Source organism: Penicillium concentricum, assembly GCF_028827145.1.
Source record: "Penicillium concentricum strain IBT 3081 chromosome Unknown utg000001l_segment0_segment0, whole genome shotgun sequence".
Lineage (NCBI taxonomy): Eukaryota > Fungi > Ascomycota > Eurotiomycetes > Eurotiales > Aspergillaceae > Penicillium > Penicillium concentricum.
Genome location: NW_026622754.1, coordinates 5,105,872 through 5,128,384, shown reverse-complemented (window position 1 = coordinate 5,128,384; position 22,513 = coordinate 5,105,872). Strand labels below are relative to the sequence as shown.

The window sequence follows — 22,513 nt, the reverse complement described above, 5'->3', positions numbered from 1 at the left end:
GCCTGGGAAATCCGCCAGAGTGTCCAAAGAGAACATAAATTGGGCAATTATGGGCTGGCTAAGGCATATATTCGGCAAATTTTCAACGATGTCGGAAAAGAAAAAGCAGCAGAGGGCGAAGAAGCGTCGGAGTAAAGAGCATAGTCGACGAGTTCGAGAACGGGAAGAAGAATTGAGACGTCGACCAAGAGAGAAAGTTCCCTTTTTCTTGGGTTCGCCTTTCAAAACATACGAAGTGAACTATCGCGGACCTGCGGCGGGTGTATGAATTCCTCTTTTCGAGACGACAGCAATGGTGTTGTTCGAACAGAGAACTCTGTACACTGTTTGTTTCCCTTCATTGGCCTCTCTCACTTTGAATATCGACAAGAAACCCTTGGACTTTCCACTCTCACTATCCCGCCAACAACGATAGTAGGTTTAACCCTATATAATTATGAAGGCCTCGCTAAGTACTAAGCCTGGGCGAATGATACCGAATTCAGTCTCATTGAGCGACGCATCAACATCGCACCCAGACTTGGTTTATTCTTGCCATGATGCCCGAGGCTTGTTTAGGCTACCTCGCCGAGTCCTGGTCTCTTTTTTGGCCTATTTGTGCATGAATAGAAAGGTGTTTCTTCTTCTCTTCTCCCCTTGCTTAGGGGTTTTCGCTGTCCTTGAAGTATACAAGGGATGGTGTTGACTCTTGAGCATCTGTGCCAATGACTTCAGTTTTGTTATTCTTTCCACACTTGTCTCTTACTTCTTACTTTATATGTCCTACCTCATTTTTTCTCGCTTCTCTCTCTTAATTCTTTCTCATCGCTCCTTAACCACCTCTCACCATATCTCATCAACGTCGCAAAAGAAGAATCCCAAACAAGGTGAACTGGGCACCCTACGGCACTACGGCAGGTACAGCAGATGGGATAAATTGAAAAGTTGAGGCCCAAAGTCTCGGATCAATACGTGCTGGATATCCAAGAAGAGAAGAGGAGAGTTGGAAAAAGAGGGGGGATTTATACGCATGGCCGGAAATTGGTCCACTGGGGGCCCCCAGTTATATAGTGGCAGCTACACCTGCGACCTCCCGGTATGACCCGTCACAATTGACAGAAGACTGTCATATGGTTGTTCCGTCCATCGCACCCTTTGAACGAACATGGGGAAGGTGCGAGGGAACTGTCCACTTTCGGAAGGCACGTGGGAGGTCTCCCCTACATCTGTGGAGTTTCCTTTTGTTTTCTCTTCCCATCTTTCCTCTTTTGATATTTTTGTTTATCGTGCGAATTAACCAATAAACCACAATGGCTATGTAGTAACCTTCGTTTTTGTGCTGCTTGCAGCCATGGTAGCATACTAGTGCCATGATCTTGAAGTTGTGGGAAGGCTTATGGTCTCATTCGCCGTGTTTATCGCGCTAGCTAGGCGTCCCCTCGGTACCTTCGGGTTGACCAGAGGATGGCTATTTTTGAGTCTCAGTCCACTGGGGATCAACTGCCTACTCCTACTTTCGATCCTCCCAATTCTCCTCGCTAGTATTCTCGACTTGAATTACGAATTCGACATGTCGTAGCACATCTACGATCAGCACAGAGTGTGAGGTTTGGCAGATCATATTCCCCCAGTACTTGGACAAAAGAAGTGCCAAATTCATCATGGTCTACATAGTTGAAAGTATGAGGCAACTGATCAATCGCGAGGAACCACTTTCAAAGAGCTCCAAGAAATCCCGAGGTCAAGAGACATAAATGGGAGCACAGATAGAGTTTATAGAGCAGAAACTCCGTGGTACGGAGGCACGAGCTCGTAATTCCGTTGGGAGACCTCGGGACTGTCAGCAAACTTTACAACCTTGGAAATACCCTTGCAGCTGGGCTGAACGTACCTTCCTCGTCTGTGCGGATGAATAGTTCGCAGTTGACTAGTTACACCGTACAACGGCCCCGATCTTAGGGTTGCATTGACAAGATCCTCGCGTGCTTCGGTTTGGAGAACTGCAAAACCGTCTCAACCGAGAAAAGGACGTTCTCACTCCATGCACTGATAGCACCGCCACAAAAGTCAAGATAAAGAAATATCAGACCAAGGTTGGTACTATGCGAGACTGACCGGCATATTTGCGGCCTCGTCTTTACCAATGGTCGTTCCCTGCGCCGCACATCCGCCAGGACCACTCGGGCAAGTGAGTACATCCCGCAGTACAACAGCAAACGGAGCAGCAGGCAACTGATTAGGAAGGAGTGCAATCAAAAGTCACGCAAGCCATGTAGAAGGACCTGAAGAATGGCCTGTGAGGAAGCGACCGCACAAATGAGAATAATAGCGATTCATGGTAACTAAACCAGCGATAGCCGTAGACATAGCCTTGGAAGCAAGTGCTCTAACTCACGTACCAATGTCTATTCAAGCTATCTTCTGCATTGAACATTTATTATAGAGACTGGCAGTGTCCATAGATCTAATGAGAAACACAGAGGTAATCCGATAGCAGACCGGCAATATGCCTCTTAGTATATGCTATGAAACCATTTTTGCACCCCTTGTTCTTCCACCACAGGGGTGTTTTGTTTCTCCCTAATGGGGTATCCAAACTTTGATAATTAGAAATCCGATTTAACTTAACTGTTCATGGCTCCCATTAATAATCTCCTGTGGCCACAAAAGCCAATCTCGATATTTTGGATCCAACACAGAATATAGTTGTGTCATAAGGCGCGAGCTTAGACCTTCCATCCACCACATCCACTCGATCTGACGAATAGATGCGCACCAATGAGCAAATATAACGAGTGCAATCGGTGCTTCCTGGCACAAGAGGTTTAAATATTGATCTGAGACATCAAGCAGCCACCGAAAGACATCTGCGCTCTCGAGTCTCCGCATGATTCCAGGCCTTATGGCTAGACCCAATGTGCGGGCTAGTTCATCTAAAGCCTCTTGATAGATAACTCGAAGTGACGGGTCAGCTGCGCATTCTCTCCATATCATTTGTTGCAATTCCCAAACATGAGGCTTGCCTTGCTCAAGGGCATGTGGCGAGCGATGGGCAGCAGCTAGATAAGATCCGTTTGTGAAGATAGGTGCCAGCCTCCCGGTACGAAGATCCTCACCGCCGGTATGAATAACAGTTGTTGTCCCTCGGAAAAGACGGGCCCACTCTGATAGATTCCCACGCTCAAAGAGAACCAGGAAATCGCCTTCTTCCGATGGCTTGGCGCAAGAGAACATGCACGTCAGAGAGGAGAAAATAAAAAGTGCTGCACCATTGTCTCGCGCAAGAGGTGAAACGAGCGGGATCATCTCTCTCACGGCGGTGCTGTGGTGCATCTGTGCGTGAGCAAGACATGTTGCGCGTCGCGCTTCATCAGAGCGAGCTAGATGTAGCGCAGAAAGTGCTAGCAAGGTGTGCAACACTGGAGGCGTTGCAAAGCCAATTCGGGGTGCTTCATTGCACCAAACGGTCTGCACAGCGGGGCTTCGCGATAGTGTGTAGCAGGTTGACGTTGTCCAGTGGTGCAACAGTTCCAGGTCAAAAACAGCCAATGTGGAAGGGAATGGTCCTAATGAGGACAGACTTGGTAAAACTTGTGAGATTCCAGGTACTGGGGCACGAATTTTTCCAGGTCCGGTGCTATCTGGGCCAGATAGCGACACAGGTGACTCTGCTGGGTCCGCCTGGGGTGGAGAAAGCGCGGTTGAGGGACAGGCGAAGGAACAAACAACCCCGTGCTTCTCGCAGTTCCGACAACGTGGCTGGCTCTCATCGCACTGATACAGAACTATAAGCTAATACTCGCCAGAAATATTGATGAATTCCTCACCTTGACCTTTCGCTTTTTGCATTGTAAGCATCCTGATCGCGATTTCCGGTGCGAACGGCGGCCTGGAGGTAATGTGTCCATGTCAATCACTAGCAGGTACCATAAATCTATGGTGAACCCCGAGAGGCATTTAATATGAACTGTACCATTACTAAGAGGGAATCTAGGCGCCTATTCTACAGATTTTGCGGAGGCGCACTGGCATCTCGGCCAAGGGGCTGCGCTAACCGTAATAGGCTAGCGCTATCAGATTTGATGGGGGAAGCAGTATGCATTCCTATATGTAGTCTGGAGCTCAAGATCTTCGAAATTAAGAAAAGACATACTTCACGCTATATTTGATCTAAAATATATCATTTCTGGGGTCAGGCGAATCGGTGTAGAGTGAGAAATACATACTACCATGAAATAAAGCAAGGTTTGGCCCATTTCTAACCCTGGTGGTCACTGAATGAAAAACAAGCACTCCACGAAAACAATAACACATGAAACTTCTTCTTAATACAGTCATAGGACTATCCAGATGCCATAATGGCTTTTAGCGAAATACACAGTATAAATATCTCAACTTAAAGTATGTCTCTGTTTAAATATAGATTTCATCCTGGTCCAGTAATGAGCCATTTCATCAGCAGGATCTTATCTCTCAAGTTCCAATTTTCAATCAAGCTTTAAAAATCTCAGCAGTGTAGGTAACCATCCCCTTTCAGGTTGAAAGATTGTTCGTGACTTTTTTTTAACTTTGATATTCAGGACCTGCCAGATAGGGCGGTTGGAGACCCGTCCCATTACGTGGCTACGCATCTCTATTATGCGTTGCGCCTTGCATAGTATGTTTTGTAGTGTAAGACTCGATAAGGCGAACCACCATCCATAACATGGAGGCCAAGCACGGCTCTCCACTTGACCTGCATGTATGACATCGGACGCACTGCACGGTATCCCAGCTTGAATCCTGAAAGCTGACCGCTCTTCCTTGCCCAGTCTCTTTAAATGATGGAATGACCACCTATATCCATAACATTAATCCCAATACCAGCGAATATTTGCAAGATCTCCTTATAGTAAGTAGTTGGCACCATTTTATGTTCCCATTGGTAGCGCATACTGATCAACTCATGAAATAGATGCCTCAAGGAACTGGAACCCTGACAAGCGACAAAGGACGAGTCCTTGGTCAATTTGAAGTCGAAGGCGCTCAGTATATTTTCGTGGGAAACCTGACTGGCTTCGGGCAGTCTTTCTCCATTCCCAATGCCGACGTCACCTATGACTCAGCCGACCAGTTACACAAACAATCTGAAGATTTTGAAGAGTTGCCCGTAGAAAAAGATCAGATTGAACTCAAGCTCAAGAACGGGGTTTCGATCACGGGCGGTTTTGATATGCCCTTCAGCGATGGCGAGGTGAAGAGAGGGACCGTTGTTGGCGGTGGAGGGAAATGGTTGAAGCTGTGATGAGTAATGACTTTTGAATATGTAAGAGGTCTTTGGGATTGGAAATTGGAATGAATCGAGGGGTCAAAGGTCCATTTTGTATACACCATAGTAGATGGAAGAAATCTCAAGGCAACAACAATATATTAGAAAATGGGGAATAAGGAAGAACCAATACGAAGTTACGAACCTTGGAAAACCCATAGTAAATATTCCTTGGAAGGGTTGGCAGGCGTCAACCTTAGAAAGCCGCAAGGCTGTGAGAGCGCCCCCACCTGACTGCGCCACACTCGGGGCAGTCGGGACATTATAAACCACCCTTCTGCCCTGACAGTTCTTGACTTTAACATACAATAGTCTTGCCATGTCTTATAACCCTAACCGTTAGTGGCCTTTGAAAAGCATTTCGACCCTTGGGAGCTAACTCAGTGAATAGAACCTCCGTACGGAGGATACCCACCCCAATACGGACAGCAAGGCCCTCCTCCAGGACCTCCGCCCCAGGGTTATCAGCAGCCTTACGGTGCTCCTCCCCCGGGCCAGTACCCACCTCAGCAAGGCCACTATCCCCCGCCTCAACAGGGACATTATCCTCCACCCCAAGGCCACTATGGTGCCCCTCCTTCGCAGGGAGTTCCTTACGGCGCGCCACAACCCCACGGATACCATGCTCCTCCCGCGCAACCTCCATACGGCCAGCCACCGCATGGCTATGCCCCTCCAAGCCAACCGCCTGCAGGTGCTCCCGGATACCCACCTCCAGGCCAACCACCCGTTGGATACGGCGCACCACCACCCGGCGGACCACCCGGCGGCGCCTTCCCACCCCAGGGTGTTCCTTCAAGACCGTCTCCCGGTTATACCCCTGGTGAATTAGCGCCCGGTGACTTCCGGCCCCAAGCAGATGCGCTCCGCAAAGCGATGAAGGGCTTTGGCACGGATGAGAAGGCCCTGATTGCAGTCCTCGCGCAACTCGACCCGCTCCAGATGGCCGCTGTCCGCGACACATATTCCAAGCACCTCGGCCGCGATCTGTTCAAGGATGTCAAGTCCGAGACTGGAGGATATTTCCGCGACGGCCTACTTGCCGTGCTCGACGGACCGCTTATGCATGATGTCGAGAACCTGCACGACGCAATCGATGGCGCTGGCACAAAGGAGTGGCTACTCAACGACATCCTGCTCGGCCGGTCCAACGCTGATATCAATGCTATCCTGACCGCCTACGAAATGAGACACAAGCGCTCGCTTGCTAGAGATGTCGAAGGCGACCTCTCCTTCAAGACCTCCACTCTTTTCACCACTATCCTTCGTGCCGCTCGCCATGAAGAATCTACCCCTGTCAATCCGCAAACAATCGAGGCGGATGTTCGCTGCCTGCAAGCTAAAGAGAACGTCACAGAAGTGTGCGTAATCTTTGCTCAGGCGTCTAATGCTGAGCTCCGCGCTATTAGCCAAACTTTTGAGTCACGCTATCATATCCCCCTCGAGAAGCATATCAAGGATGAATTTTCTGGTCACATGGAAGATGCACTGCTCCTGATGCTCCGCTCGGCTACGGATCCTGCCATGCGTGATGCTATTCTACTCGAGGATTGCATGAGCGGCATGGGCACCAAGGACGACCGCCTTGTTGTCCGTGTTGTTCGAGTCCACTGGGATCGCAGCCACAAGGAGAGGGTCAAGCGCGCTTATGAACACAAGTACGGGAGGGACTTGATTGACCGGGTGCGCGGTGAGACTTCTAGCGATTACCAGCGGTTGATGGTTGCCCTTCTTGAGTAGAAGGCTTCTTTTTTCTTTTCCTTTCTTATTCTATTCCTGTACAAATTATGACCTTTGAATGACTATGTTGTTCATGACTGGTTACATCTACTTCGAGATACCATGATCTGAAATGAGGAATGTGAGCTACGCCAGACAGATAGTGCTGAGTGCTGCAGTAAAAGAAGCTAAGGATTCTTTCTTGATTTAACACTTTCAGGACCTTGGATTTGCTGTAGAAATTAATTAATCGTATATGCTACCTAGAGATTTACAAGTTTCTAACCATTTAGGCTATAAGTCAATAGTCCACTTCGTCCGCAGCCTCTCCCCCCATGTTTGGAACAAAATCGGTATAGGGGCCATTGCCAAGGCAAGGAATGCCAGCAAACTATTTCCCCACCCAAGACCGAGTTTTTCATACATTTGCAATCCACAAAGAGGAAGAAGAGCCCCAAGCAAGCTTCGCAGAACAGTGCAAGCAGCTACAGCACTGGCAGCATGTGCAAGGAAAGCATCTACCAGATATGTCTGAACACACATCAATATAATGATCATTCCGAACCCAGTAACCGCATTTCCGATCTCGGGAACGATCCAATGGACCACTTTATCTGTCGACCATCCATAGATGAAGAGACCAGCCGGGATGGCTAATGAGCCAGGTATGGTAAGATACGTGGGAAGTCGGTCCTCGGGGATAGGCGTCTCCTTGCGCTCGAGTTTGATCCTGATCTTGCGATCACTCAATGTCCCCACGTAGGCAAGACCAAGCAACATGCCCACTCCGCTTCCTAGGAATGAAAGGCCGCTGCCGCTGGCAGAGAAATTATACTGGCCCTCGAAGACAATCGTGAACGTTGTAAAGAGGATGTAGAGGAAGCCGTAAAGAACAGCAATGTAGCTGGACATTAGCGCTACTATTGGAGACAGAATAAGCATCTTCGATGGCCGAATGAGACTCCGCACGAACAGCTGTTTTGGAGGGATTCCGGAATCCAGGCGAGATTTGTACGCTGTATCTCCTCTTGACTTTCGCAGCCGAGCAGCTTTCCGTTCAAGGAGAATTGGGGCATATGTCTCAGGCACGGTGAAAAAGAAGACGATCGATGCGGTTCCGCCCTAGAAAATGAGTTAGAAATTAGACTCTTTTGATCTGACATTGTCTTTCTTACCGTGATGGCAAGAACCCAAAACACCCATCGCCAATTTGTCGCCTCCACGAGGAACCCACCCACGACAGGACCGATGATCGGACCAAACAGCGGTCCTAAGGACCAGATAGCCATCGCCTGACCTCGTTTCTCTCTCGGCACAAGATCTGCAATCGTACCACTACCACATGTGATGGCAGCGACACCCGCAAACCCGTCAAGGAACCGGAAAACCACCAAAGACGCCATATTCGGAGCGAGCGCACTGGCGATATTGAATATCACGAACAAGACATTGCAAACATTGTAGACCGACGAGCGGCCGCTATACTCGCTGACGGGTGCGACAATCAGAGGGCCGAAGGCGAATCCTAAGACGTAAACCGAGACGACAAAAGACGAGAGTATATTAGATGTTGAACCGAAGTCTTCGAGGACTTGTCTGATACCCGGCGCAAACATCGAAGAGGCGAGGGGACTAGTCTTGTCAGAATCTTGGTCGACACCAAAAACATTTAAAAAGTACCCACGTCAAGAAAGTGATGAAAGAAACCATCCCGATGATAGTCCATTTACGCCCGGAGCTCCAGTTCATTGGATTCCCGGGGTCTTCACTGGCTGGCTCCTCCCAGAAGACATCATATTCGGACGTATCTGCTGTGTGCTCTTTCAGTTTCTCATCTGGCAGTCTAGCAGACTGCGCTTCAGGATCAGGCGATCTTGCGTCCATGTTGAGGGCACTGTGAAGATAAATCTGCACACATGGCACTTTGGTGTGCGCCGACGGGCTTTTTGAATGAGTCCAAGTCTGTCATATGCATGAAATGCATAAATTCCACGGGTTTCTTCATATCCGTGCACCTATCAAAGGGAATCCGGACAGATTATGCATATAAATGAGATCCCACCCTGTGTTTTAGTCCACAGAGGAGGGGGGGGTTCGTATTCGTACCTTTCCTAGCCCCCATTGGCGGACGCTGTATAAAATGGAGCGACCTGGTTGATCGACATCGGCTTCGGGTTCGGGTTCGGATGGGAATGTCATTCAAGCCCCTGAACAATCCCATTGGCGCTAGGATCTTGAATTATTGATTGAAATTTGATCAAAATGAATGCTTGAATTTATGCTATTAGCCATGTCGATCAACATGAGTAACCTCGGCCTAGATCAATATCTACACATATAAGAATCCGTCGCATCGGAGCCTCTCTGGAGTAAACTACAGCGAATATCGAGGCAAAATGGGGATAATTTTCAACGTACAGCATGCGCTGGTAACAGGACTTTTTACGGTACGCCATGCGATGCTTTTTGTGTCTTCTTTTCTAACACGTTCAGGCGATATTATATCTTGCCTCTAAAGTGATCTACAATGTGTACTTTCACCCCTTGAGCCGGTTTCCGGGGCCATTAGAACACAAAATATCACGACTAGCATATGTCTACCGGTCTGTTCGGGGAACTCTTCCCTTCGACATGCTGGAAATGCACAAGCGATATGGCGATATTGTCCGTATTGCACCGGACGAGCTGGCCTTCTCCCACCCCGATGCCTGGCAAGATATTATGGGCCACCAGAAAGGGCAAGCTGAATTCTCAAAGGCAACCTGGTTCTATTGTCCGGTCGAAGACCAACCATCACATGTAGTCAACGAAAGCAGAGAACAACATGGGCGTCTCCGCCGACAGATGGCGCACGGTTTCTCTGAAAAAGCAATGCGAGAGCAGGAGCTAATGATTCGTGGCTATGTTGATATGTTGCTTGACCGATTACATGAGTTTTGCAAGTCCGGTAGTCCGGTGATTCTTTCCGATTGGTATAACTACACCACTTTCGATATTATTGGAGACCTAGCGTTTGGTGAACCATTTGGCTGTCTGCAGGGATCAAACCTTGATGGATGGATCAAGGGAATTTTCGACGCCGGCCGGCTTGGCATTATATTGCAAGCGCTCTCGTTCTATCCACTCGTGAAGCGGACCCTGTTATCAATGGTGCCTGCGTCAATGAAAGAGGCACACGAGAAACATAAGAAACTCACCAAAGAGAAGATGATGCGGCGGATGGAAAAGGAAGAGGGTCGACCCGACTTAATTGAGGGACTTATGAGAAAGAGGGAAGAACTGGTGAGTTTTCAACTATTTTCGTCAAGAATAACAGCTGATCTTTGTCAGAATCTGAGTATTGATGAACTCATTGCAAATGCTGAAATTCTCATCATCGGTGGTTCCGAAACCACAGCCTCATTATTGAGTGGAGCCACATACCTCCTCCTCATGAACCCAACTGCCTATGAGAAGTTGAAAGAGGAAGTGCGCAGTGTGTTTCAAAGCCAGGAAGAGATCAATCTGATCTCTGTTAACAAGTTGCCCTACATGCTTGCATGTCTTGACGAAGCAATGCGCATGTATCCACCTATTGCGAACGGTCTACCCCGTATGTGTCCTGAGGGGGGTGCGAAGGTCTTGGGCGAATATGTTCCGGCAAACGTGAGTCTCATTTGATTTGAATACTATATATCCCTACTAACAGCGTTTGTCAAGACCTATGTTTCGGTTCATCAATGGGCACTTTATCGGCGCGAAGAGTATTTCAAAGACCCTAACACATACCACCCAGAGAGGTTTTTGGGTGATCCCTCATTTGCAGATGATCGTCGAGAGGTATTGCAACCATTCCATATCGGACCGAGAAATTGCCTTGGAAGGAAGTAAGTAATGACTAAGATGACCAGAAGAATGAAAGGAGATACTAACGACGTTGCTTCAGCCTTGCATATAGCGAGATGCGTCTAATCCTTGCCTTGATTGTCTTTAATTTTGATATTGAGATTGCCGACGAAGCCCGGGATTGGATCAAACAGAGGAACTTCCTGATGTGGGAAAAGGGCCCGTTGAAGGTTCATTTAACTCGGGTGTAAGCTAAGATACAATGAACACTTGAGATATATTGAATGTCGAAGTTACTTATCTTACAAGGGGCTTGCGCCACAGTAATATCTAGGCGCTTAATTGCCGAGGCCGAATTTCTCGTATTCCGGTTCCGAAGAATAGAGTCATCTCTTGAGATCTTCAAGGTATTTTCCTCCAACTCGAACATTTCTTTACCTCCGTAAAAGCACGTCAATCCATTTACTATGGCCGGAAATACCAGCTCTATACAAATACTATCATGCGATGATAGCCCCCTTTCAACAACGGGCAATATTATCGGCATCCTGACATTGGCATACGCAATATTCGTCACAGCAATATTCTACGCGACTCGCATACTGGATGCTGAGAAAGACTTGCAAGAGTTTGGACATCGGTTTCTTGATGAATTTACGGCATTCGAATCTGTTGCACATTGGCTCCAAAGTGTTTCCCACTTGATCCCCGATGAGCTACAACCCGAAGCTAGCCAGAGCCAGCAGTATCATCATCTAGAGAACTTGGCGCACAAAGTCAGAGCAGATCTAGCCGAAAAGGACTCTCTTCCCTTGTGGATACTACTTGGTCGACGGGGTTACTTTCTAGCCCAAAAGGTTGAGGCGGAGGACAAGCTGAAACAGATTGTTCAATTGAGGAAGAAAAGGCAGATGTTTTGTCTAAGGGTTACTCAAGCGTATGTGATCTGGTTATTGTCATGGCATAGAATTTATGTCTAACGTCAATGCTAGCATTATAATCAAGCAGACTGGAGAGCAGAATGAGAGAATGCATCTGCAAAGAGAAATCATGCGTCTTCAGGATGCTTTGATATTTCAGTTAAGGGCGCAGCGAGCGTCCTCGGAACTGCATCTGCAGGATAACTAGATCTTTTAGGCGTTCGCACACAGATGAGAATAATTAAAGTAATTGATTGTCCATATTAAGTCCTGCTTGTACAATGGAAACCCCACACCTCTTCTTCTATGGCACATATCAGTCATAGCATCATGTACGCCATATTGAACAAAAAACAAGTATAAGCAAAGCAAATGCAAGCCTTGAGCGGAAGCCACAAAGCCCGTATCTTCCAAACGCTCAAAAACAATCGGACTTCATAAGGCATATATATGGGTATTTTTTCTGCATCATGCAGCGTATAGTGTCAATAAATCATGGATCACATCAGACACAAAAACGAAAAGTTCAAGCGAAAAATGAAATGTATCAGAGCCGTTAGGCTACACACTCGCCGTGCGTCGCGGAACCTCACTAGGCTTCTGAGCGTATGCAATAAACATGCGGAACCCGGTGCCGCGCTTCTGGCACTCGCGGAGGACTTTGCGGTCATTCCAAATACTCGGATCCTGAGAATGTCCGTTCGAGAAAATCGGATCCTCATAGCATTTCGAGTACCACCAGCGTCCGACACGGGCAACGATCTTAGCGATTGACTCGTCATTTGCCGGAGACGGGGAAGGGTCGGAGAGCAAATCACCGAGAGAGATATTTGCATCTTTCGAGGGTGATTTCGAGGCAGTTCCCGTGCTTTGGCTACCACTTGCAGTTGTGACGGATATGGTAGGTAGCGAAAATGCAATCGAAGGGGTAGTTATTGGAATGGAGTGTGCTGATGAGCTGGAATCGGAGGATCGGACGACCATACCTGCGACTGGAATTCGAACCATGCAGCGGCGGAGACTGTCGAAGCCCTGGGCGCCGAGCGCGCGTTGGACGCTGTCGCTGGTTGGCTTTAGGCTGAGGGTCGAGTCTGAGAGACAGGTCATTTCTTTGAGTTGACGGATAGCTTTGCGCGTGTGGGGTCCCATGTTAACCATGTCACGGTCTAGGAGGCTCATTTCAAGATACCCTCCGGTGCGGAGAACACGTTTGCATTCTTGGATAATGTTGCCTTGGACGATCTCGGAGCAAACAGTGGGGAATCGTAGTACAGCGACTGTGAAGTAGTCCTTTGGAAAGGGGAGAGGGTTGCCCAGTCCTGCGTGATATACAGTGTGATGGTTGGTGGGGGGCTGCCATGCAGCGGGGTGGGGAGGTGCCGCGGATACAGGACGTCCACCCAGACTGTATACCTCGGCATCAGGATACGTCAAGGAACAGTAGAAAGACCAGTCGTCATTACCCAGTCCATCGACCACAAGAATTCGCCCTTGGCTTCCGGCCTTGACGTGGTTATGCGCCGGGCTGAAAAGGACTCGGCCGAAAGACAACCAGCGACTAGTCATAAGCGAAGCAGAACGCATGTTAGTTCTTGTCACTGCGTCCCACTCGCGCTCCGAAGATGCGGCTTCTTGTTCTCGGTGAAATTTTGGCCTAGGCGAAGGGACAGCAGCCAGGGAGTTGAGAAACGTAGACTGCTGTTCACGACGCTGATCTTTTGAAGAAGGCTGCTCAGTAGGATCGTCAGTCTGCGTCTGCTGGGTCTTGTCCTCATTTGAGCCTCTATGTCCAGCAACAAGATCACTGTAAGACGGCTGAGATGAAGGAGCGGTAGACGATTGCAAAGCAGATACAATCTGAGAACGGCGAAGATGAACAGAACTGCCACTCGAGCGGACGGAATTGCCACCAGGTACTGACTGGGGATGATTGGCATTATACAACTCGTCCTGAAGAGCCCTGCTAGCCATCGTTGCAAGTTCAAATCTGTCCTCCTGTTCAGTTTTTCCCAATTCCTCGGGCTTCGGTTCATCTGGTGACAGAACGTGATCAATAAGATCATCGTACTCATTCCACACCTCGTCCTCGGTTGGCGGGGAACCTGGAACCGGGGCCACGGCTGTGACTGCAGCCAGAGCCCCAGAGCTATCTGACGATGTTGAGCCTTTCTTTGGTGGAAATTGAAGAAACTCATACGTTGTGAATGGTCCAGCAAGGAACTCCAAAGCGCTGGTCTGCTCAGAAGCGCTAAAAGTCGGGTTGAAGCCATGGCCCCAGTCAGAAGATTCGCTTAGTCCAATCCCCAGATCCAAGGGAATATTAGCGATAGGTGGAGATTCGTATGAGCTTTGTGTCGTTGGAATCGTGAGGGAAGGGGATTCGACAACACTGAACGGACGCGAGAAAGACTGCATGGCGGGTTGGTGGTGTCTATCGCGCCGTGAAACTACCGGTGGAATCCGACCAATAGAGGCCAAGCGCCTTGGACGTTGTTCAGGTGATATCTCGAGCCCCGGGGCCATCAGGTTGCGATTGAACATGGCCGTCCTCGGCGATGGGCGATCATCATTTTCAAACTCGCCATGTATCTTTGGTGGAGATGGAAGCAGAATTGACGGTTTTCTTTTTCTGATGCTCAAGCCTCTTGGAACTTCCACGGGGTGGAAAATTGTTTCCTCTTCTGTTGGTGGTGAGTCTTCGATGTTGGTGATGATTTCATCGAGCTCGTCTGAATCGGCATCCACCAAGGCGTAATGGGCAACGGGCCGACTGTTCACAACCGGGGAAATCGCCGCATGAAGTTTCGCGGTTTGGGGTGAGGCCGTCGGAGGAATTGAGGTCTTCTGTTCGTTGCCACGGTTCTTCTGGAAGAAGTTCCACATCGATGTCTTCCCTTTCTTGGCTTGCTTCTCAACCTGCTCAGGCTTGGGCAATTTTTCGGGGGACTTTTGAGCACGCTTCGGTTGGTGTGAGGTGGCAGTGCTTGTCTCATGGCTAGGAAGAGACGAGCTTGTGACGGCAGCCTGAGGATTCGCAAACATTTCATGTCTCTTTCCTCTTGGGACGGGCATGCGTGACTTCGATGCATTTGGACGAACACTCGCGTTAGATTGATACTCAGAGCTCTTGTTTCCTATCGGCCCGTTGCCATTGGAATAACTTGGCGTAATAGTCTCACCGAAAGTTCCCGTTGAAGTCGCGAGGGATTCGGTAGACTGGCTAGTCGAGTACGAGAGTAGGGTTTGCCGCGGCAAGTTCGAAGTCGACGCAACGCTTATGCTGCTGAAACTCTGCTCGCTTTGTGTCCGCGACAACGATGCACCGTCTAGTCCACCGCCATTGATAATGACAGGCTCTAGACGGCTCATTAGAAAATCGTCAATTTCCAACTCCGGCCGACTCGATTGACTCCCTTTGCTAGCGGCACTCCGTGTCGTGCTTGTTGATCTGGTTCTTGTCCCGCTACTACTACTACCGCTTGCTTTGCGGCCGCGCTGTCCATATTTTCCGTAGCCCTCGTGACCTGTTCCCGCTGCTGGACCTTTGCGAGTGGCACGAGCTTGCTCTGCCAAATTCTCTGACATATCCGGCTTAGACTTCTTTGAGAAAAGGCCAAACCGCTTTTGTGTTGGCATTGGCTTTGAATCCTGCTTTTCGTTGGAAGTCACCTTGGTCAAGGTCCGAGGTGGCTTTTTGGATAGTACAGGAGAACCGCCGTCCCGGGAAGGGACTTGAGAGATGCTTCTTGATTGTAGCGAGTCGATTGATACCGCGGCAGACGGGTTGGATGTTGGATGTGGACGTTGTGTCGCTAGAATCTTTTCTATCGACTCGCGTCTTGTGTGGCCCGTTGTTCTAATATGACGTAGATTGCTTTGAACAATCGGTGATGTTTCAAGCTGCAAGCGATGCGTTCCATCTCTGCTCGGTCGTGGTGGAGTTTGTGGTGTCTCCGCACTCCGTGTGGGGGAATATTCCATTGCCTTTAATGGCTCAAACAGACGCCTCTCGGCTTCCTCAACTTCCCTGCGAGCCTGCTCAACGTCGATTTCGGGGGCTTTGGGGGGGCTGAAATTGACCGACGACTTTCTCGGCGGCGGACTGCGAGGTGGGCCTCGGGGCGCTGTAGAGGGAGATTTAGACGGTGGTACTCTCTGGCCTTTGCCGGTTCCTATTGCGCTTGCGCTAGAAGGCTTTGTAGGAAGTACCCGCTTTTGAGTCTTCGGCTCTGGCCTCTCTTGCTGAGGGCTTGCATGTGGCGGCGGGGGAGAAAAAACAGGCAATCTTGTTTGAGACGGGCTCGGTTGTCTTAGACGACCAATCTTTGTAATACCGGGAGAATATGATGATAATGATGTTGGGGTAGACCCCCGACTCCAAATACTCGGCGACTCCGAGTATCTCGTCGAGGGGCTACTTGACAATAAAAAGGGAGTGGGAGGTGCTGGCAAATTTTGCGTATCAACTGTCGTTCGAAGACTTGCCAGCTCTTCCGGACCATTGAGCCTAGACCTCATCGAGTTAACCGCCACCGTACTATCATTCTTGCGGGTTGGTTTGTAAGAGGAAGCCGATTGCGCTGAAATTGAGGATGTCGAATTTTCTTCGTGTCTTGACACATCGTTCATAACTAGAGAATGGGACTCTTGCGGAATAACAAGGCTAAGCTTGTCAGAGTGGGATTGCTCCACATGTTTTCCTATTGTCGGTGCCCTCCTTCGAAGAACATTCCGTGTTCGTTTTGGCGGGGGCAATTGTTGTCCAGCAACTAAAAGCGAGGGATTGTTAATCTCCGGGCTTGAAAGCGAGGAGGGAATTGTCTGGGTAGAATTCTGAGAAGAGGAAGCCGACACTGGCGTAATTGGAGATGTTGTGCTACCAATACTGGGGCGCGGAAGCATGGACAGGCGATTTCCACGACTGGTAGATCGCTTGAGAGCCGAAGGCGCTGAGACCGGGCCAATATCTTCGGCATCTGAGAATGACGAGGTTCTGCTTCTAGGGGTGTGATTGACGGGTCTCGCAATTTGGGATCGTGGAGGTCGGCCATAGGCATCAGCATTGGTATGTGATAAGTTTGAAGAAGCATCGTGTGGCATGTGATGGCCAGAGCTGTACGACATGGCGTACGGATGAGTGAAGACCCCGGCTCCAATCCAGGGACAAATGATTAAACGGTGGGTACATGTACTTCGTTATAGTAACCATCACGTCGTTATGGGGGTATATAGCTGTCTGGATTTAATCAGTCCATTGGTCCAGCTTCATATTCAGTATGTAAGCTCACGGTATCTGAGTCATGTCAAACAAAAATATCGATATTGTTGGCGCCTAGTCCTTGACAGTGTATAGAATTAAGTAAAAAGTAGATGGAATTCGCGAAAAACAAAACAAAAGGGTATCTCAAAGTCGCACAACTAAAAAGCAAGTGTCAATAGACATTGCAAGTATGTTAACCATAAGAAGAAAAGAAAAGCACACTCACAGACGTCAGTAGATAAAGAGAAAAGTCCACTGTGGATCGGAAGCCTTAAAGCTGCAGCTACTTCGCCACAGTCCGGAGCAATGTGGCGTCAAATGTCAGGGTTATTCTCCAGCCTTGGCCACGTCAGAGATGAAATTTGAAGTAGATAAAAATAAATTGTAACGTCAAAATGAGTAGATCAAAGACTTGGAATTTCCGAGACGCCAGAGATTTATGTGTTGGGGTTGCCCCTCGGATGTGGGGGAAAATACCTCGAAACCGCAATGACCATATAGAAAGAATGTAACCAGCGATCTCATTGGCAAGAAAGTAATGTGACTACTGTGACAAGACGGGAAGGAATCGAGACTGGGAAGACCTAGAGCCTGTCAAAAGGACGAGTACATTGCGAAAGTTGCGCAGTGCTTCTCAAGCGTAGCCCCCATTGCAAAGTCAAAAACGGGATTCTACAAATAACCAGGGCGATTCCCCAGCTAGATCAAGACTGCGCGCACGGAAGTCCACATGGGGAGGTAAATGCCGGTCCACTCAAGGGTTCTCCCAAGCAAAGACATGTCGTTGGCTGCTTTGCTTACGGTATCGGCTCCTGGCGGTAAAGGTATTAGGGCCAGACAACGTGACAGGCTATGGTACAACCCGTGGCGTACCCCCGGGGCCCTAGCTAATGGCTTGACTCAATAAAAAAAAGACCTAACTTGATTCGCATGTCAGGTGAGATGTAGACTCAAGCTGAGCACCTGCACATTAGAACTGTACGGTAGCGAACTCGTATTGACAACCAGTCTGGTTATCGCGTCTCTCGCCTCCTGGACAGCGCATTCGGAGACGCCGAACGACTCAACCCCAAATGGTGAAATGATCGACGTGAAGGGGGGTTTTTTTGGTTCTTTTCTTTTTTTTTTTTGGCGTTTGGCAACTCCCTTTCCTGGGCATTCGGAGAATTTCCCAACGTGGTCTAAATGGGCCATGCATATAGTAAAATGCTTCATATTTCCGAAACGGTCGATCCATTTCCAATCCCACTTGTTATCGTACATGAGACATATCAAGTCTCCAACTTGGAAGATTTCCCAACGGCCATAGTCCATGGTTTGGTACAGAGGCCCGTCCCGAACCTTTCGGAGAAAATCCTTCCAATCACCCATAGGTTGGTTTAAAAGCGCAGGGGCTTTAAAGTTGAGTCTAACGTCTGGACTTGTACCATCCAACGAGCCAGTGACTGTCCGCAGAGGGCATTTCGTTACGGTTTTCGATGTTTAAGCCGTGGAGCCTCGAGACAGTGGAGCCCGCTAGTCACTGGGCTGTGATGGCCCACTGAATGATGGAGCAATGAACAAGCCCTGTACGATAATCAGTGTTGGCTTGCAGCCACCATCTAAAAAAAAAGCGAGTTCTGGGTTGTGATTCGCGGGGAGTGTCACTGATCTAAGTGGGTAGAGGGCGGTAATCCGGGCAATAGGAACAACGGCATTGACTGTACGGAGCACTTTGTATGTTATATATTGCAATTGTAATATTGTACTGTGAAGTACTCTTGGACTCTCAAAGATAAGTAAAGATGAGTTTGAGGTCCCACAATCACGATCTGGCCTATCCTTGCCTAGTGAGTGGTCGTACTGGTCGACGCCCATGCTGCAGGAACAGGCGACTAATGCACATTTCAGCTGACTTTGCACGCAACCCAGGGCCAGGGGATTGTTTCTGCCGATTGTTTCTGCCGATTATTTCTGCCGATTATTTCTGCCGCGAGAGAACTTGAAGATTAAATTTTCTCTGAGGTTGCTTGGATATGGGAAATGGAGAAGTTGAGAAATCTCGGGTTTGAATAACTATACATCTGGCAAGCCCGGGCATAGGTCCCTCCTGGCCTTGGATTAAGCAGCTTACATATGGACACATACAGACCTGGAGGACTGCTTGCACTCTTTAAAATATAAAAATTCACACACTTGTACATTTTCATTGAGACATATAACAAAACAAATCGAATGGAATGACCCTGAAATTCTCCAGCAGCATATCAACACACCAACGCCCATGATGAAAGAACAAGAGATGGAACCGAAGACCAAATCAGATACCAGACACAAACTATTGGAAACATTTAAGCAGCGGCCGCAAACCGCTTCTTGCGAGCCTCCATAGCCGCATTATCCTTCTCACTCCAAGACTTCTGGGCAGTGTTCCCTCCGGCGTTAGGCTTCTTCACGCCAGCATTAGTCTTGTTCCCATCGCCACGGTTGCGATTTCCATCCCGGTTTCCATCCCCACGTTGACGGTTGTTGCGGTTGCGTCCAGTGTCGCGTCTCTTGCCTCCACGACCACCCTGGTCGTTGCGAGAGTCGGTGCGGGCATCATTACGTCTCTTGCGGGAGCGCTCATCCGGAAGTGCCTGGTCAAGACGGCTTACACCTGCAGCGGGTGTAGTCTCAGCCTCGGCGCCAGTACCGAACCGCTTAGCGCGCTCCAGCTGCTTTGTAGCCTCCTTCAATGCTGTGTCGTCATCCTCAACGATGCCAAACTTCTGCGCGCGAGCCTTGCGCTTCTCGAGCTCCGCCTCCAGATCGGTCTGGGGGAGTCCTCGTGTGTAATCGACGGCGGGCTTCTGTTCAGTCTCGGCTTCGGGCTGAGTAGTTGGTTCAGCGACGGCGCCGGTCGCCTCGACCTTCAAGTTCTCAGTTGTGGCGGGGTTCTCGTCGAGCTGTTGGTTCGGGACAGCGACGGGGTTGGGAACTGCGCCCTGGCCACCAGCGGCAATCGCAGCTGCGCCGGCTTCTGTGGATGGCTCGATAATGGTCTCTGCGGGTTCGTCGTCCCAGTCAATGACGTCCTCAGCGGCGTCGGTCTTGGCTGCGGTAGGAGCTGCGGCAGGAGCGTCGGATGGATTGCTCTCGTCGTGTTCCTGAAGGCGCGAGACCATGTCGGCCTTCTTTCCAGTGTGGGGGAGAGAGCGAGTCTTAAGGATCTCAACCAACTCGGCGTTGGTCTTCTTGCTGTAGTCGGTGGCCATTTTGCGATCGGAGATGGGTAGGCTGCAATTGGTGAAGGGAGAGAGGGTAGAAGTAAAAGTAATTGCGATGATGATCAGATGCTTGATGTTCACTGCAGACCAAATATTATGCGTGATAAACAAAGGAATGGAAGTTGGCTGAAGGAGAGCTCGACGCGATCTTACCCAGTGGAGGTCCCCAAGTGCAACTTACAACAATTACATAAGCAGTTTAAAATGATCCCATTGGCCAGACAACAAGGCCTGGTCCACCTCTTCTTGAAGCTTCTCGACCATTTGACTTGGATATATTCCATCAAAACTCCCTATATTCCATGCCCTTTTGGTATAGAACTAATGAGGACATTTTCTCATTTTTTTAGATGTAGCCTTAGTCTACTAATCATTCTAATCTAGATTATTTTGTTCACTGGTCCTTCATCTCGAATCCACGCGAAAACAACGTCAAAAATTCGACAGGCACTTTAATCTCCTAATCAGAGGTTGCTGTACAACGTACTCCGTACAGAGTAATGCGACAACTTGTTGGGGGAAATATGGGAACCTGTATGCACTGCGCCACAACAGAAGCAGGTTTATACATAGACTACATCATACGCCACAATGCTTCCTCAGGCATCAAACGAACTATAGGCTGCTATTATGCCATTGCTGCCAAGAGTACGGAGTACGAAGCTGACAGAAAGAACATGGCTGGTCGTTTAATTCATTGTAATGAAATTTCCTAATCTGAGTAGGTAGCACATGGAAGAATAATGCAGAAAAATAAAAGAAACCCCCAGGGTGTGTCCATAAGTACTCCGTAAACGTTCTGTCACTTCTTGGAACCACCTCCGCCCGATGTAGATTCGATCCTTTCCAATCTTGAGTATCTGTCTGCTCCAGTCGCTGCATAAATCGATCTTTTGCCTCCTGTACTTGCCTCAGAATATGCTGCATGTTTCTCTATCCCAACGATGGCTGTAACAGCCTGTCAGTATTAAGATAGATATGTTGCCAATCCAGAGCATCCGCTGGTGGGAACCGATCGTCGTTCAGATAGTTATCATCGATGAACCGACGTCGCCAATAGCGGTCCGGAATCATCTGGTGCCAATGCGGAAACACCGAAAGCAGATTTCGGATGTCCTTGTGGTTTTCCAGGTAACCTGTGATGTTTAAGATGAGTTCGGTCAGGAGAAACAAGTTTCTAGATTTGAAAGTAACCTATGATCGCCGGGACATTGTATGTGTAGGTACTGAGGGTTGCGATATTGGCCCAAACCCCTTCGCCATCTGCTTGGTGTACTTTTCTGTGTACTGCGCGATCATGTTCTCAAGGTAGCGTGCTGACTAGAGCTTCGAATATGGATTTGATGATTCCATAAAACCATTTTCTTCTCATCCCATGGCAGCTATATTTGATGGATTGGTCGAAGCTCGCCAACCCCAGAGAGATGGAATCTGAGCCCGTGATCAACCTTGAAAAGCACATCTCGGAAATCCCAGTGGTCGAAAAGCTGTAGATTTTATCACCGCACAGAGTGCAGGCTGCATATGGGTTTAGAATAGGTGCCGCTGTCGGGAGTCCTTGATTTCTTTGATGTCTTTGACGTCCTCGCCGTCCTCGACGGGGCATGCTTCTTGCATCCGGGTACTCTCGTATCCCAAAGCCGTATTCGTAGAAGGGGTTCAATGAGATAAAGATGAGAGAGAGATGAGAGGGAGATGAAATATAGAGGGATAGAGAGATGAGAGAGAGGGAAAGTGACAGGGAAGAGGATGGCCGGCAGATATAGTCCTGTCGCCTACAAATGCCTGAGGCAGTTACCTTAACCTGAAATTCTACAGGTCATGACAAACAACTACGCAGTTATTCTCCTTTTCTGGTTATAATATTACGGTACTGCGACAGACAGTGCAATCAAGCCTTGGAGGGCGCGCGATATGAGCATTCCCGCCAAAAGCATAAATATGGGGGTTTGGGTAATCGTTGAAAACCTTACAGAGTGAAAGATATCAGAGTTTTGATGGGCTACAAATATGGAGAGATTCTCATGCTGGATTTCATGATGGCCAATTCGTAATCAAATGTTATACCCATGGACATGGAAAGGTCATTTTGCACATTTCAAGCAGCTTTAACAGCCTATTTTCTGTATCTTGTGGCTAGCGCTTCTTCTACTTCTAGCTATATTACTTATGAAGGAATGAACCCTTTATCTAAGAAGACATCTAAAAGAATACTTAACAAGGCCGCATAAGCAGCCGGATATTCTTGCTCAGG

The 22,513-nt window shown here is 48.7% G+C and overlaps 9 protein-coding genes across 9 annotated transcripts; 5 read left to right on the top strand and 4 right to left on the bottom strand.

Moving 5' to 3' along the window:
- Window positions 1-88: 88 nt before the first annotated feature.
- N7517_001951 (uncharacterized protein) lies at window positions 89-268 on the top strand (the record flags this gene model as incomplete). Its single annotated transcript, XM_056719681.1, has 1 exon — window positions 89-268. The coding sequence occupies one exon, from the start codon at window positions 89-91 to the stop codon at window positions 266-268; it is 180 nt and encodes a 59-aa protein (XP_056583816.1).
- Window positions 269-2,598: 2,330 nt separating this feature from the next.
- Window positions 2,599-3,887, bottom strand: N7517_001950 (Zn(II)2Cys6 transcription factor domain-containing protein; the record flags this gene model as incomplete). Its single annotated transcript, XM_056719680.1, has 2 exons — window positions 2,599-3,753; window positions 3,807-3,887. 2 exons carry the CDS (start codon window positions 3,885-3,887, stop codon window positions 2,599-2,601), a joined length of 1,236 nt encoding a protein of 411 aa, XP_056583815.1.
- A 1,046-nt stretch (window positions 3,888-4,933) lies between these two features.
- N7517_001949 (uncharacterized protein) lies at window positions 4,934-5,263 on the top strand (the record flags this gene model as incomplete). Its single annotated transcript, XM_056719679.1, has 1 exon — window positions 4,934-5,263. The coding sequence occupies one exon, from the start codon at window positions 4,934-4,936 to the stop codon at window positions 5,261-5,263; it is 330 nt and encodes a 109-aa protein (XP_056583814.1).
- Window positions 5,264-5,606: 343 nt separating this feature from the next.
- On the top strand, window positions 5,607-7,027 carry N7517_001948 (Annexin type fungal XIV; the record flags this gene model as incomplete). The annotated part of the gene is made up of 2 exons (XM_056719678.1): window positions 5,607-5,625; window positions 5,679-7,027. The coding sequence occupies 2 exons, from the start codon at window positions 5,607-5,609 to the stop codon at window positions 7,025-7,027; spliced, it is 1,368 nt and encodes a 455-aa protein (XP_056583813.1).
- A 273-nt stretch (window positions 7,028-7,300) lies between these two features.
- N7517_001947 (MFS transporter) lies at window positions 7,301-8,890 on the bottom strand (the record flags this gene model as incomplete). Its single annotated transcript, XM_056719677.1, has 3 exons — window positions 7,301-8,128; window positions 8,182-8,638; window positions 8,691-8,890. The coding sequence occupies 3 exons, from the start codon at window positions 8,888-8,890 to the stop codon at window positions 7,301-7,303; spliced, it is 1,485 nt and encodes a 494-aa protein (XP_056583812.1).
- Window positions 8,891-9,402: 512 nt separating this feature from the next.
- On the top strand, window positions 9,403-11,082 carry N7517_001946 (cytochrome P450; the record flags this gene model as incomplete). The annotated part of the gene is made up of 5 exons (XM_056719676.1): window positions 9,403-9,453; window positions 9,500-10,288; window positions 10,337-10,651; window positions 10,706-10,872; window positions 10,932-11,082. The coding sequence occupies 5 exons, from the start codon at window positions 9,403-9,405 to the stop codon at window positions 11,080-11,082; spliced, it is 1,473 nt and encodes a 490-aa protein (XP_056583811.1).
- A 216-nt stretch (window positions 11,083-11,298) lies between these two features.
- N7517_001945 (uncharacterized protein) lies at window positions 11,299-11,959 on the top strand (the record flags this gene model as incomplete). The annotated part of the gene is made up of 2 exons (XM_056719675.1): window positions 11,299-11,768; window positions 11,824-11,959. 2 exons carry the CDS (start codon window positions 11,299-11,301, stop codon window positions 11,957-11,959), a joined length of 606 nt encoding a protein of 201 aa, XP_056583810.1.
- Window positions 11,960-12,312: 353 nt separating this feature from the next.
- On the bottom strand, window positions 12,313-16,875 carry N7517_001944 (uncharacterized protein; the record flags this gene model as incomplete). Its single annotated transcript, XM_056719674.1, has 1 exon — window positions 12,313-16,875. The coding sequence occupies one exon, from the start codon at window positions 16,873-16,875 to the stop codon at window positions 12,313-12,315; it is 4,563 nt and encodes a 1,520-aa protein (XP_056583809.1).
- A 2,466-nt stretch (window positions 16,876-19,341) lies between these two features.
- N7517_001943 (SAP domain-containing protein) lies at window positions 19,342-20,247 on the bottom strand (the record flags this gene model as incomplete). The annotated part of the gene is made up of 1 exon (XM_056719673.1): window positions 19,342-20,247. The coding sequence occupies one exon, from the start codon at window positions 20,245-20,247 to the stop codon at window positions 19,342-19,344; it is 906 nt and encodes a 301-aa protein (XP_056583808.1).
- Window positions 20,248-22,513: the final 2,266 nt, after the last annotated feature.